This window comes from Rhipicephalus sanguineus, chromosome 1, assembly GCF_013339695.2.
Source record: "Rhipicephalus sanguineus isolate Rsan-2018 chromosome 1, BIME_Rsan_1.4, whole genome shotgun sequence".
Taxonomy (NCBI): domain Eukaryota; kingdom Metazoa; phylum Arthropoda; class Arachnida; order Ixodida; family Ixodidae; genus Rhipicephalus; species Rhipicephalus sanguineus.
The window spans coordinates 71,449,076-71,463,460 of NC_051176.1; the positions used below are offsets into that span (position 1 = coordinate 71,449,076).

Here is a 14,385-nt window from a genome sequence, read left to right on the forward strand (position 1 = left end):
AATAAAGGCAACAATACAATGTTACAATACCATATAAAAATAACATAGAATAGAGTACATTTGAATTATTAAGAAAAACCCGCCACGATGGTCTAGTGGTTAAGGTGCTCGACTGCTGAGCCGCAGGTCGCGGGATCGAATCCCGGCCGCGGCGGCCGCATTTTCGAGGGAGGCGAAAATGCCAGAGGCCCGTGTACTTAGATTTAGGTGCACGTTAATGAACCCCAGGTGGTCAAAATTTCCGGAGCCCTCCACTACGGCGTCTCTCGTAATCATATCGTGGTTTTGGGACGTTAATCTCCAGTAATTGATAATTATTGAAAAAAAAACATTACAACCATTGAGGGAAGAAACACGATATTGCTATCAGATGATGACATTAATTTACTACAGAAATTTCAGTGATAGCAATAATAACAACTGCCCGTACAGCAAGAAGCACTCGGGGTGATATCATTGTTGCGCGCCTCTTCCGCTTTTTCATATGGATACAAAACTGATGAAAAAATTACGCTGTTACTCAATCAGCATGCCAAAGTACAACAAAATTAAGGTTCTGTCAACTGAAAGCTGCATCGAAAACGAACAGCAATTAACCAACAGCATAGTGTCAGGCATTGTTTCAGCTGAATGAGAAAGCAAAAAGAAATTGTGAGCGTGCCGAGTGGTACGTCCTTGTTGACAGGGTCCAGGTCGCGCACCATTAAAGCAGGCCTTACCTAAGACTAGCAAGAGACAATATAAGGAAGGCAAATTATAACATCAAGCAATAAGTATACTATGATATGTTGAGCTAAATGTGTCAGGTACTGAATTTTTTAATCAGAAGGCATTATGTATTGTACGCAGCCATGAAACCAAGGCCAGCGAGGATGCTGCACTCGGGCCGCCAAACGCCAGTGCGGCGAATGAATGCAACCACGGCTGAACTGGCGGAAGACCAGAGGCGCCTGTTGGCGCTGCAAGAGCAGATGCTGCTGCAAATTGTCCAGCAATGGGAGGCCGTCCGGCAGCATCTCTCTGCGGTAATGAATTATCTAGCTATTTCCTCGTTTAATGTGCAAAAGGCCGTGTAGTATAAATTCAAGCAGCCTATGAAACATGCTGAATGATGTGCATTTTTATGCCTGCCAAATAGCACAGCTTCAAAGCCAACATTAGTGTAAAACACGGTCGCAGCAACCACCCCAATTTCGCTTAAAAATTTGATGTAGATATGAGTGCATGTCCAATTGAAGCAGCGAAAACCGCAATGGCTGTAAAAGAAAAACCTCGAGACAGGGCTATGGTGATTACGGAATAAAAAAAAAGCTCGTCAACTTTAAAGCGGTAAATAGTGGGGCGCACTAGTGGTTACTCATCGTCACTTAAATAAGCGAACGCCTCGTCCGACCAGGTGCAGAAAACAAAGCAAGGCTTTTGTCTTTCTCATTCATGCGACTTGGTCAGACCATGGGCACTGTGATGCCTGCAAGTTGGTTACAAAAGCCGATGGTGGGGTGTACGACACGGCTGTTGATGGCTCTTAACACATAAAATTTCAGAACTCTTATGATTTGGAAGTGAAAATACTGGCCGCTTCTACACAATCATACGGTAGCCGAAATTCATTGTTTGGAGGCACGACTACCGAAAAAAAAACATGGCTGATCCCTCCGTCATAGGAATCGGTATAACACGAAAGTGAAACGGGTCTTCACAGAAGCAGTGCTTATTGTGTAGTGATATATGAGAGCTTGTACAATGTCTATTCGTGTTTGGCAGCTATAGCACCGTTTGATGTGGATGCACCCATGTTTACAGCATGTCTCTATCGCGACGACTAACGCCCATGATCATGATTAAACCGTTGTGATAGCTGACGGTGTGAACATATATTTGGACACAGCGAATCGTGAATCCCGCGTAAGGATGATATCAACAAGCTCATAATCGAAACTGGTACCCGTTATGCGCTTCTTCAAAGCGTCTTCAATTAAGGAGAGAAACGGCACGGTGTGCGCTTTCTAGTAATGGGTAGCCGACGCCTGTGCTCATGCATACATAACACACACTGCGCTTCAGCAACACGGGAGGTACAGGTTCGTAGCCTGAGCCGCAAACGCGTGCGTCCCGCTGGCCTCCGTCTCGCAGGCGCGGCTCTCGCTCCACCAAGGCATGACATTCGCCCGTCGAAATCGCGTCCTTTCTGCAACGCATATTGCAGCAGTTTTGGTAGTCGGTGCTCTCTCAATCGAAGCAGTCGGCGGCGGAGAAATCCCGTTGGTGCACGTGAAAGCTGCACTACTCCGATGAGCCGACGCACGCTAACACGAAGCCAAAGGCAAAGAACGTAACTGCGTCGAGGGTGCCTCGACGACGCCAGCGCGGCCAGTCTACCTCTCTGGTATCGAGACGCTTTAACCATGACCTCCGATATCGCGTGCAATTTCGGAGTAAGCGCTAGTAAGTGTCGATCGTGAAGCATTACTTCTTTTCACATCTCACAGACGGCGGCACCGCCCCGCTCCGCCCGCCGCGAAAGAGAATGTGTGAAAGATATAAGGCGCGTTCGCGCCGTGTCTAGCATCTCCCGAGTTAGCTTAGGCGGTAGGGCGTCGGGCGCTTGCCGTCGCGGCCGCAACGTCGTGGGTTCGATTCCCAGCGAGGCATCTTTATCTTGGTTTTTTTTCTCACCCGTTGGCGTCCATTTTATCAACGTCATATCCGTGACGGATGTACTTGGTGGACCCCGGATTAAAACACTTTCGTGTTAAAATAAAGAACGTCACAAGAGATACCTGAATGTCTAATCTGCCAAGGTTAGGAGAAGTCTGCAAATGCTGCCTCAAAAATATGTATGTTATAGTAACATGAGGTAGGGGTGCATGAATAGGTGTGTACCAGAATGAAACATATTGTGTTGAAATAGTGTTCAGGCCACTAAGCATCAGCATAGCTTTTAACACCTCAGTACTCAGAATGCAAAGTTTGTGCCATGATGCAGTGCTTCATAAAGTACTCTGTGAAAACGACATAGGGAGCATTGGGATCAAGTGAAAAAATGGTTCACATGTACAATGTTGGTGAGAACAAACGCAGTCGAGCACCAACAACTATTATTCATAAGACAGCAAAGGCAGCCAGTGAACAGTACCTGCGTCTGTTACGCAAAGCGAAACATCAACATGTGATGTAACAATGGTAGCATAAACACATTTTTTGCTTACTTGTGATGGTCAAGGCAAAATGTGTCACCACTGCATACACTTTCCGAAAAATGCATTACAAGTTAACCAAACCAGACGACAAATAAGTAGCGCAGGAAAGCATAAGCTGGCGAATGCCTAGTTCTTACGATACTCCATTCCAAGTGATGATGTTTACCTGGAAAGCCCAGGCAGACTAAGTAAACCGAATCTTATAGTATGTTATGGCCATTTTGGCAAGTTGTAGTTTATTTTGAATGAGTGACAAATGGTAGCAGCACCGATAAAGTGTATTTCGCTTATCACGCCTTTAATATTTCGTTGGTGGAACAACTGAGTGAAAACAAAGAATGTGCCGCTTATACCAATTTCACCATCCCAGCTAGAGGCATAAGATCCAAATGCTCCGAGAAATTTCAATGACATTCAGTGTACGTGAATGAGCTTGTCTGTTCATCACATTCACGAAACAAAACACTTTTTTAGGTGAAACGTGGCGACTGATTTCATCGTTATTTATCTCAGCCTGTTTTGGTGCACTGGAGGACTAACACCCCTCCCAGTGATCTGCAGTTTTTAGGCTTACTGAAAAGAAGCCATATCTACATTTTGTTGGGAATCGCATCATGCGCCACACATTAAGAGTGTTTGCTCTTTGGCCATAAAATAATGCATGCATCAGTAGCTCTACACCAAGGCACTTGACAAAGCTCTTGTCATCTTTACAGATTGGGCCTGCACACTAGCGGCAGGCGGACACCCTAGCAGAAATTGCGAGAGTGCTCCGGGACACATTTGGGGACGGGCAGCAGCCGCGACAGACTCAAGGCGATTCATAAGGCAAGTGACGTTTGAGCAGTTTTCATTTTCTCTTGATGTTAATTTAAATAATGCACAGATGCAAGCGGTTGGTGCCGCACACAAACAAACACATAACAAAAGGGGAAAAAGTCAGTAACAGCTATTCCTGCAAATAGCACGTGCAGTTAATACATTTTAGAAGAACGTCTTGCTGGGCGAGTTGGTGCATGTTCGTGGTGGGAATCGTTGCGCATTCAATCGGACGCTGGCTTTATTCATTTGGTCATCAACTGGCTTTATCAACTGGCTTTATTCATTTGGTCGCTGCATATATATGCACTGTTTATCACACGTCCCAAATAAAACGAAAGAAGGGGAGAAGAAAAGAGGAGGAAACATGTCAAGGATACCTCACGTCAAAAACAAAAGCTGCGCAGAAAATTGCTTTCTGCGCTATACAAAGCAACAGAAGTGTCACTCACGCAGTTGTTGCCTAATTCCTTAATATAAAAAGCTTCTAACAGCTCACGACCCACTCTCTCCTTGCTCCTTCCTAGAATTTTTACCTTTTTGAAGTCCGGCTCACACCCCATGCATGAGCTGCAATGCGCGGGCAAGTTCGCCCCTCGTAATCGACGCAGAAAACAGGGCGCTGCGTGAATGAGCGCGTTGGGGAACATGCTGCGTCGATTACGAGAAGAGAAGGAGCGAACTTGCCCGCGCATTGCAGCTCATGCATGGGGTGTGAGCCGGACTTCAAAAAGGTAAAAATTCTAGGAAGGAGCAAGGAGAGAGTGGGTCGTGAGCTGTTAGAAGCTTTTTATATTAAGGAATTAGGCGACAACTGCGTGAGTGACACTTCTGTTGCTTTGTATAGCGCAGAAAGCAATTTTCTGCGCAGCTTTTGTTTTTGACGTGAGGTATCCTTGACATGTTTCCTCCTCTTTTCTTCTCCCCTTCTTTCGTTTTATTTGGGACGTGTGATAAAAAGTGCATATATATGCAGCGACCAAATGAATAAAGCCAGTTGATAGTTTGCGCTCTTTCCGTTTACTTTGTCCTTCCTTCCTGTGTTCGTCCGATTGAATACGCAACGATTCCCACCACGAAGTTAATACATGATGTGGAATCTCTTCTACTCGGTTCCAAATGTGCATAATGATGAAAATGATGTTCTGCAGTGGCATTTATGGTTGCATGCACTGCTGCAAAATAACGAGGGCTGTTTCCAAAGTTAATATGGTCTCGCACAAGCCCTACTATGAATCGGTGCTGTAGCTGAGCACGCTTTTGCATAACTGCGTTCTACAATAAGCATGCTGTCAATGAATGAACAGGCGGGATTGAATCCCGGCCGTGGTGGCCGCATTTTTGATAGAAGCGATAATGTTTGAAGCCCGTGTACTTAGATTTGGGTGCACGTTAAAGAAGCCCCGGCGGTCGAAACTTTTGCGGAGCCCTCCACTACGGCATTCCTCATATTCACAACGTAGTTTTAGGGCGTTAAACCCAAGGCATTATTATTACCAATGAACAGACACAATGAACTTTTCGTCAGAATACAAATCCCGCAAGAACACAAGTGTACGTGAGAGGTGTATGGTCGAACACACAGCAACTGACTACTTTGCCATGAGAAAAAAAGGACACTGTGTGTGTCTCATTTCTGTGCACATCTCACAGGAATGCAAAGCCCATCACGTGCTGTCCCGGCCTGCTGTGATCCACTGCAGAAAGCAATTCTGCCTTTGTGGTACATGCCAACTGCCTGGTACATGCCTGGTACATGCCAACTGCTGCCACATCGTCGTCACCATCGTCGTAAAGATCTGGATCTTGTCGTTCGAGTTCCTCAGTGCTAGGGGTGTCATCTGGCTCTGGCAGCTGTTGCCGAACACAAAAGTTGTGACGCACCACACAAGCTGCGATGATCTGCGACTTGAAGAGTCGCAGATCATCCTAGTCTGTGCACTGTACCATGATACAGTGCACAGAGCACTGTATCATAGCACAGTGCTCTGTGCCTCTGCAGGCACCGAAAGCGGGCCTTCAGGACTCCAATGCACCGTTCCACGACACACCGCAGTGAGGAGTGGGTGCGATTGAACAGGGCAGCAGGGGATCCCGCTTCATGTGCTTCAGGGATGGGGGTGAGCAGCCAAGGTTGTAGCGGGTATGCGCTGTCACCTGCGCAGGACCGCATTCCAATTAGCATAATATAAATGGAAACTTCAATATGTCATATTACTTTCTAACTTGTATTAACTTATTTGGGGGCACCGTGTAATGAAGTGCTTTCCCTACTTTTTGCAGCTAAATATATTGACAGAATTGCTTGCCTGGTTAGGTTAGGCCATTACAACTTTCGAAAGGATCCAGCGAAAAAAAAGTGGGTTTATTTTCACGCAGTTTGGGAGCAACTCGATTCCTTAGTCAGGGGGACTGAAAACGAAGATGTTGAAGTAGAGCCTTTAACTTCTTTGACAGACCGGGTGGAGCGAGTGGAAGAAGGCGTGTCTTTGGTGGTGAGGTTGCTGCACTTTCCTTTGGTTCCATGGGACTGATGTGCGGGGCAGGGGGCCCATACGGGCAGTGCACTCAAGTATTGATTTCCTTTGGTTTTGTTGTGCTCAGGCTGTGAATGCGAGGTGGAAGGAGTTTTCTTTTGTAACGGTCCAAGTTGAGTCGTGCAATATGGATTGCTATACGGCGCCTGGTTTTGCAAGCCTATTTTTATTTATTGCTATATGGCACCTGGTTGTGGTAGCCTATTTGTATTCATATTTTCATGTGGCATCTTGCATGAAAATTCTGTATATAATTCTGTGAATGAAATTTCTCTGTATAATTCGTTTTCATGTCTGTACAGCATTTATGGCAGTTCCATTTCATGTATTATTTTTCATTAACATAGACTCAAAGTGTAGCATTTCATTTCTATTTATTATTTCACTATTTCGTAATAAACGATCATACAACACCCTTATAGAATTTTCTTTCATACTTTACCGTCCTGTAGCAGTAACAGTTAGTGCCGTGGCCATACACAGAGAAGTTGGGATTATACACCTAGAGTGAGTTAATGTGTGCTGCCTTGGGTCTCAGCCTTACACAAGCAGTGTGACTTGTATTGCCAAATGTGCGCCGCAGAGAATTTTCATTTAAGGGAAGATTGGTGCCACTAAAGGTAGTATAGAATCAGTGTCCCGCCAGTACCGACATATGAGGAACAAAAAAGAAACTTGAGAAGAACCACGCAGTCCGTGATGTAATGAAAAGTGACAGACATAACATTATGACAAAGGAAGACAGCAGAGTGAATCAGACAACAGAAGTTGGTGATCTTGTCGTTGGCATTAGAGAGAAAAAGTGCACTTGGGTGAGTTTTGAACGCATTGGGCAGATAACCGCTCATCAGTGAGAGCGACAAAATGGGTACCGAGAGATTGTAAACGCAGCCGAGGATAACAGAGGGTTACACTGGGCAATGAAATCAAGAAATTAGCAGGCATAGAGTGCGAAACAGCTTGTGCCGATAAGGTATCATTTCGAAAGGCTCTCATATGTCGCGGATATAAGACGTGCTGATGATGACGTCAGCCAAATGGGTAAATCTGTGGATAGTTGGTTCTTTTTATTATAGTTTCTGTGACTTTCATTTTAAATTATCATGTACCACCTTGGTCAGCACTTAGTCATGTTGAAATATGTTCTTTCCCATAAGTACGAGCAAAACCCTTAGTACATTATTACCTGCATGAAAAGTTGCTCCAATTCGCTTTAAAGATTTGAATCTTTCAATGCCTTGATACCAGCCGTTACCCTTTTTGTCATTCCCAGAACTTCTCAAGAATCAAAGCATATTCCCAGCGCTGTTGCTGAGCATGAGGACAGCACAAGCTTCTGCGCAACCATATTCGACAAGAGCAGTCGAGGTTTCACTCGGTTTTTTATGAATCCCTCTTGTAACCATCAATTTTTTTAGTTTACTTTAACCAATGCCCCTCCGTAAGACCTTTTGCTTTTACTGTACAAGAAACAGCAACGAGATTAATAAAATAACCATGACTGACGTATTTGCTACAGTAACGCACCACACAAGCACTATAAAACTTGCATACCAAGCAGGAATTCACCACTCAGGCCACGGCTGCCACCGCTGAACTCCTGGCTCAAAGTGGATGCCCTCCCCACAAAAGCATCATGCACAGAGCCAGGGTTCGAGGGCTCCAGGGCAGTGATGCGCAGGGTTGCGTCAGACAGCTGCAGAGCTTTGTGTGCATTGGAAGGAAGCCGGCAACAGCAATACAACCAGCTACATTCAGTGCAACCGTAACTGTGTGGTGCAACACCCTCATTTTTCGCATGGTCATTTCGAAGCGGAGCTTTGACAACTTTACGTTTATTTCACATATAGCAGTTACTGCATTTCTGCATATCAATGTCTCTGAAACTGTCGTGCAATCACTACATTTTATTTTCATTCCTGCATTACTTTTCTTCAATACAACAAAGCTACCGCAATGAAATATTAAGCTCGATATAAAGCTTGTCGAAACTAAATAGCAGCGCAAACTTCATTTACCACGACTACAGCGTTCTTGTCAGTCGCTGCAGTTCGAGCCGCGGAAGATGCCTTTAAAATGGCAGAATGGCCCAACGTTGTTTTTCACGTTTGTCCTTTCTGCAATATGCAACAGCATGCACAAGAATGAATAAGATGGAATTTGTCGTCACCACCATGACGTTCAGGGCGTAAAAGCCCTTGCGACAAAAGTAAGCAGCCTTGTTGCCGTCATCCCTTTCGTATGGCGCCCTAATGCAGACCAGGGGCGTAGCCAGAAATTTTTTTCGGGGGGATGTTCGTGCGTGCGTTTGTATGTGCGCGTGTATATATACGCAAGCAAAACTGAAAAATTTCGGGGGGGGGGGGTTTCAACCCCCCCAACCCCCCCCTTGGCTACGCCCCTGATGCAGACGAACGTGCCGTCTACTGCCCCGACACAGCCTTGAAACCTTGCGTCCATGTGGACGAAGCCTTCTTTCGCCGCGGCCAGTTCCTGCGCCCTGGCAGGGAAGGCGATCCACTCATCGCTGAGGCGATCGACGATCGCTTCAACGACAGCGCGAATCGTGCGACTCACATTGGACTGGCTCGTCGCCACGTCCTCGTCGCTTGCGATCGCGCCCTGGTAACTGCCGGTGGCGAATAAGCGAAGGGCGCCAAGCACTTGCTGCTCAACGGTGCCCGTACGCCGCCTCTCCAGGTCCCGGCGAAGCTCTTCGCACAGCCATCGCACCATGTCCTTCGTCAGGCGGTACCGCAGGCGAAATATTTCCTCGGGCAACGCGAAAGCATTGCAGTGCTCGCGGAATTCTCTTTCTGTCTGCAGCTCTAGCCACTCTACGATGAATGGCAGCGCCATTTTTCCTTCGCATATCTGGCACTCTCTTGCAGCGAGAACCACAACTTCGAACAACCCGAATTAAGTTACAACTTTTTATTTTTACAACCAAACTTCACATACCGTACATTGTAATATTATTTACCGAAACATGCTAGCAAAGTAATATACGGAATGACATCTGCTCATACGTATACGTGAGGCGACACATCGAACGAGCAACTCAGCTTACAACAATGTGGTGGGCGATTTTGGGTACTTCAGGTGTCTTCCAATGCTCACCGCAGAAGGGTAAATAGACAGCTAAGTGGAATGCGGTCATCTGAAGTCCCATTCCAATTCTGACGTAGCCGGTAATATAGACAGCTTCGAAAAGACGCCATTGGAGACAAAAACGATGCAGGCTATTTTGCTGTCCAAGCAAGATGGCGTCCCAGCGAAATCCTCAGATAGCTTGGCTCTTGCCGATATGGTTGTCAAAAGCGGACGCTCTTCCAGGCGCTCAATGTGAGCTACGTAAAATTTTTCATAGATTTGAACACGAAGGAAGGTAAAGAAATAACAAATACATTTGTTTTTCTTAGCTTTCTCTTCTCGATGCGAGGTGGCCTCACGTGGCTTAGATGTCATGCAGACGCGTTCCATTTCTCGGACTACTGGGGCTCGATGCTGTCTTCTAAGCTGTCAGCGTAGACTGTCTACCAAGCTGTCCAGAAATGAAACACAGCCATAGTCGCTCTCACAGTTTAAGCAGTAAATTTGACGGATGCAACGTCACGCAACCTCACGTCAAATTGACACTACAAAAAGTGAGGTATTGTGACGCAATGAGCATCATCAGTACAATGTCCAAATGGGTTGCAGACATGGCGGCTCTTCGTCAAGCGAGCAGTAGTTTCGAAAAACCACAACTTGACCGTACGCACAGCCTAGTACCATATTTCGGTTTCGTTCTTCAGCGCAAACCTTTACTTTTACGTGGTAGAGTACGGCGAAGCGCTCCTTCGGAAAAAAATGAATTTTTTATCACGCTACGTAATCACAATCATGAATGACTTTGTGTGACCAATCAAATTGGGCAACATGGCGGAATTTGACAATGTCCAGAATAGCAACCCGGCTCCCTCTTGTCCTCTTGATGACGTTTCGTTCCGTTCCGTTCTGCTTCGCATGGATTTCGTTCTTGGGATGCGTGGCGCTGGTTTCATCGCGGCGATGAGGCTTGTGCACACAAAATAGAGTTTGTACTATAAAACTAGAGGGGAATTTGGCGCTGCGATCCTTCAACCACCATGGGAATGATGGGAAGTACATGCTTCGAATTGGATTGCGTTAGCTAGAGAACTGTCTAAAAGTCTTTTTCTACACTTTCAGTTTCGTTCTGCGCGCAGCAGCTCCATCCTGCCGCAAGAATGCCTACGGTATTCTCTGGCATGGGTGGTGGGGTGCAGCGCAAAGCGCTTAAGCGGTTCCTTTGTTGTTGAAAGTGGATGAAATGCGCTGGGTCCCTTGGTTTGCTGCGACGTTGCGGCTTTAGAGGTTGTATTTGACAGCTCTACAAAGCGTCGTTCACGCACCGCCCCACACTGATGTAGCGTCCAGAAACATATATGTAGGGGACTGCATAGACATCGCGTTTTCTTTAAAAACTTAAACGCGTCTGGCCAAGACGCAGTCAACCTGGCTGAAAAACGACGACAACGCGAAGTAGATGCACCGTCATGCTCCGTTGAATTGGCTTTACAGCGGAGCGCGAGATGCATTGTACGTACCGCTGCTCTGGCGAATGTTCTGCGCACGGGCAGACACGCATGGCGTCGCGGGAGAAAAACGTTTAATGCTTTTCGCTCGATACAGTACTTTTAATTCCATAAATTGATAATGCGTACTTTCGAGGGAAAAACATGCATGTTTGTTTTCAAGCGTTGTATAAAAATAATTCATTATTTGTTAATGCCAAATCTGGAATACAACTGCCGAGCAATGCATAATACCCTGGCGGTTGAATTTGTATCGCTTTCACTTCAATCTCACGGTCACGGAACTTTCAGTAATAAGTTTTACATACAGAAGAATGAAGCAGGTTTTAAACGGAAATAACTTCATATCACTTCGTTTTACGCTTGGTAAACAAGCGCCGCGAATCTCAAGAAGGTACCCCATCCGCAGTGATCCAAAGCCTGTAGTTCCCATAATTTCCATGGGGGCTGAAGCGCCGCTCAAAGAGCCCTGCATGGACACTAGCGCCTTATTTCCTTCTAGGTAGACCCGTAGACAAGGGGGGGGGGCGGCTAGGGGTCTGGGCCTCCCTCAAAATTTTGATGGAGGGGTGTTTTACTTATACGATAAATAAGGAAAATTTGCCTTTTTCTAAAATAGACAGGGCCTTCAGCAAGTGCCCCCCTCCCCCACCTTCTCCGAAAAAAGTTCATATGGGCCTGCGCCTAGGTTTTAAGGTATGGAACTCTATGCCACACACACTCCTTCAATGCCCTTGTTCTACATGGGGCCCTGATTTATGTTCTGTTGCCCACGAAGAACAATGCAATGTGTGCAACAAGCCTCCTCGGCGCGATGACGTATTAAGCAAGACTTCAAGGTTTTTGTCTATGAATAGGCTGCAGAAGAGTCGAGATCTGAGCCAGTTAGTTAACATTACTTGAAGATTTGAATAGGTGTGCGTCTGAGTCTCGTATTCGCAAAAATCTCGGAGGCCATACTGTTTTAAACTCTTTTTGGTGAATCCCGTGCGGAAGCTCTACAAATATTTGCGTTCACTGTCAAAGTTCCCTGATTTTCCTTGACATTTCGCGCTACTTTGTCTGGCAGTGCATATCAAATGAAGCGAGTTTTAAGAAATGAAAAAAGAAAATCAATAAAACGTTAACAAATTATTGAGTAACAAACAGAAACTTTGCCGGAGGCGCGCAGCTCCTAAATGGCCTCATATTGCAGACTACCGATCGTAGCGCCGCAAGCGGCTTGACCCTGTTTCGACTTGATTTCGAAGCTCGTTCCGAGCTTCTCCCTGGTCCTAGTACACTCTAACCTGAGGACTCAGACCTCACAATGGCCTTCTTTCTGCGTGGCTTCGGCAGCTGTCGAGACACAATGTTCACTTAACGAATAGACCAGGGCATACGAACGCTGAAAACCTACTTCAAAGGGATGAAATGGGTTAAGTGTGGTATAGGCGGTATTCACACGAGGAAGAAATCCGCGGGGCATAAAGGTGGAGGTTAGTGAGGTCAGCTGACGGGGACAATTCCCTTCAAAAGTCTCCAGCACACACGGACGAGACGAACGGAGAGAGAGACCAGAGTATTCTGGTGGCTTGTACAAGGCCACTGAGACGTGCCCTGCTGCCTTCTGCAGAATGCACGTAAAAAACTAACGACGCGGAGTATTTCACGTGCTTTTGTTGTCGCAATATTGAATATTGGTGAATGTGCATTGGAAGAAAGAAGAGAAAGAAATGTGGGCACGACAGGAGAGCTCGCGCAGGGTGTGCCGAAACGAACGTTTGCCTAGCATGGACGTGTTTTGTTATCTGAGTCATTAAACCTTTGTTCATTTATATTCTACCGGCGAAGACACCTTTATTCAACACGCAAGCCCGGACTGAAAAAAAGTGCCATTCTTCGCGATGTCATTGACGGCGGCTTTTCTTCCTCTGCTGAAGAAATTGCGCACAGCCTTTCGAATCACTCTGCTTTGGTTCTGATCTGTGAGGCTTTGGTGATGTAGTCGAGTAATAGGAATTGAAGTGAAGCGTCTTTCGATGTTTGTCGGCTTTGCGTAAACGAAGGAGTGCTTTTATCATACTTTCTTTCTTTTTTCACGAGAACGGAAGAGATGTCGCCTCTTGATGCTTGGGAGAAACCTCCAAAATTACGTATAATGAGCCGGAACCTTCCGCATGAGAACTATGTAGTGTCCGAGAGCAAGCGACGCGCCACCACACACCTACAATGTTCGTTAGAACGTATCGTTTGTACTTTTCATCGTTGGGGATGTTCGATTTTCGGACTTCTGGCAGTTCGCTAGCAGCCAGACCTAGCCAGAGGGTCAGCTAGCTAGTTCCGGTCGGGACAGGAAACAGCGTCTTGGTCACGTGTGTGGGAAGCCCGAGACAACCCGAAGCTGCCGGAAGATTGCAAAATCGAACGCTTGGAGAGCCAGCGTAAACGTAAACAAACGCTACCGCCGTGGTAGCAAACGAAACTTTGCGCTGCGTGCGCGTTGGTTTTTTCTGCATTGCCCGCTTGAAAATATGTGGCTAGGTTTGCTGAAAAGATGAAGTGATATTCTCGAGCATACGCATTTGGGATCACGTACGTTCGCAAGATCATGCGCAACGCGCCCCGTGCGCGAACAAAACAGCCAGCTGGCGCACGGCGCCACGAAAGCGATGCCAGGTGAGCAGCGGCGCTTCTAACAGCTTAACCATCTAACGTCTGCTTAGTACATGTAACAGTCGCTGCACAACACTACGCGAAAATCTCGCGAAAGTGATCGTGTCCCCAGAAGAGCTCGAGGATCTATCGCGTACTACGTCGCACACACGTGTTGACCAGCTTGCGTTTTGTCATAACTTGAAACATGCGGCGGTATCGGTACCACGAGTGCACGTTATATCTAAAATAAACTTCTGTTTGACGCGTCTTCGACTCGTTTTGGCAGATGTTGCCTGAACCTCTTTTCCAGTCCTAAGTGGCGCTCCGAAAATCTCATGTAGCTCAGCTTTTATTTGAGCTACTAGGTGATAACCGCGCACATACTGCATACTGCATGGCATGATTACTAAGAGGTGGAAAAAGACAAAGCGGAATATGAAATAAGCAAAAAAAGGATGTGTACATTTCTCAGTTCATCTCCGTTTTTTCACATCGACGCGTCGTAGCATAGCATAGCCCGTAGATAGAAGTACGATCGCACGCCGTTCGCGACCAACGAGCATCACACAAAAAAACATTGTCGCGCTCAGTTTT

General features: G+C 46.3%; 1 protein-coding gene across 1 annotated transcript; it reads right to left on the reverse strand.

Moving 5' to 3' along the window:
* Positions 1-5,666: 5,666 nt before the first annotated feature.
* LOC119398188 (putative nuclease HARBI1) lies at positions 5,667-9,415 on the reverse strand. Its single transcript, XM_049418386.1, has 5 exons — positions 8,973-9,415; positions 8,727-8,805; positions 8,111-8,252; positions 5,989-6,176; positions 5,667-5,873 (listed from the first exon to the last, which is right to left on the reverse strand). The coding sequence occupies exons 1-5, from the start codon at positions 9,413-9,415 to the stop codon at positions 5,667-5,669; spliced, it is 1,059 nt and encodes a 352-aa protein (XP_049274343.1).
* Between the last annotated feature and the right edge of the window lie 4,970 nt (positions 9,416-14,385).

Excerpts from the sequence above, each read along its gene's own strand:
- LOC119398188 (XM_049418386.1), bottom strand. The coding sequence starts at position 9,415 with ATGGCGCTGCCATTCATCGTAGAGTGGCTAGAGCTGCAGACAGAAAGA. Across the intron at positions 6,177-8,110 it reads GAGTGGTGAATTCCTGCTTG|GTGACAGCGCATACCCGCTA; the intron begins GTATGCAAGTTT and ends GGTCCTGCGCAG. Across the intron at positions 5,874-5,988 it reads GAGCACTGTGCTATGATACA|CTGCCAGAGCCAGATGACAC; the intron begins GTGCTCTGTGCA and ends GTTCGGCAACAG.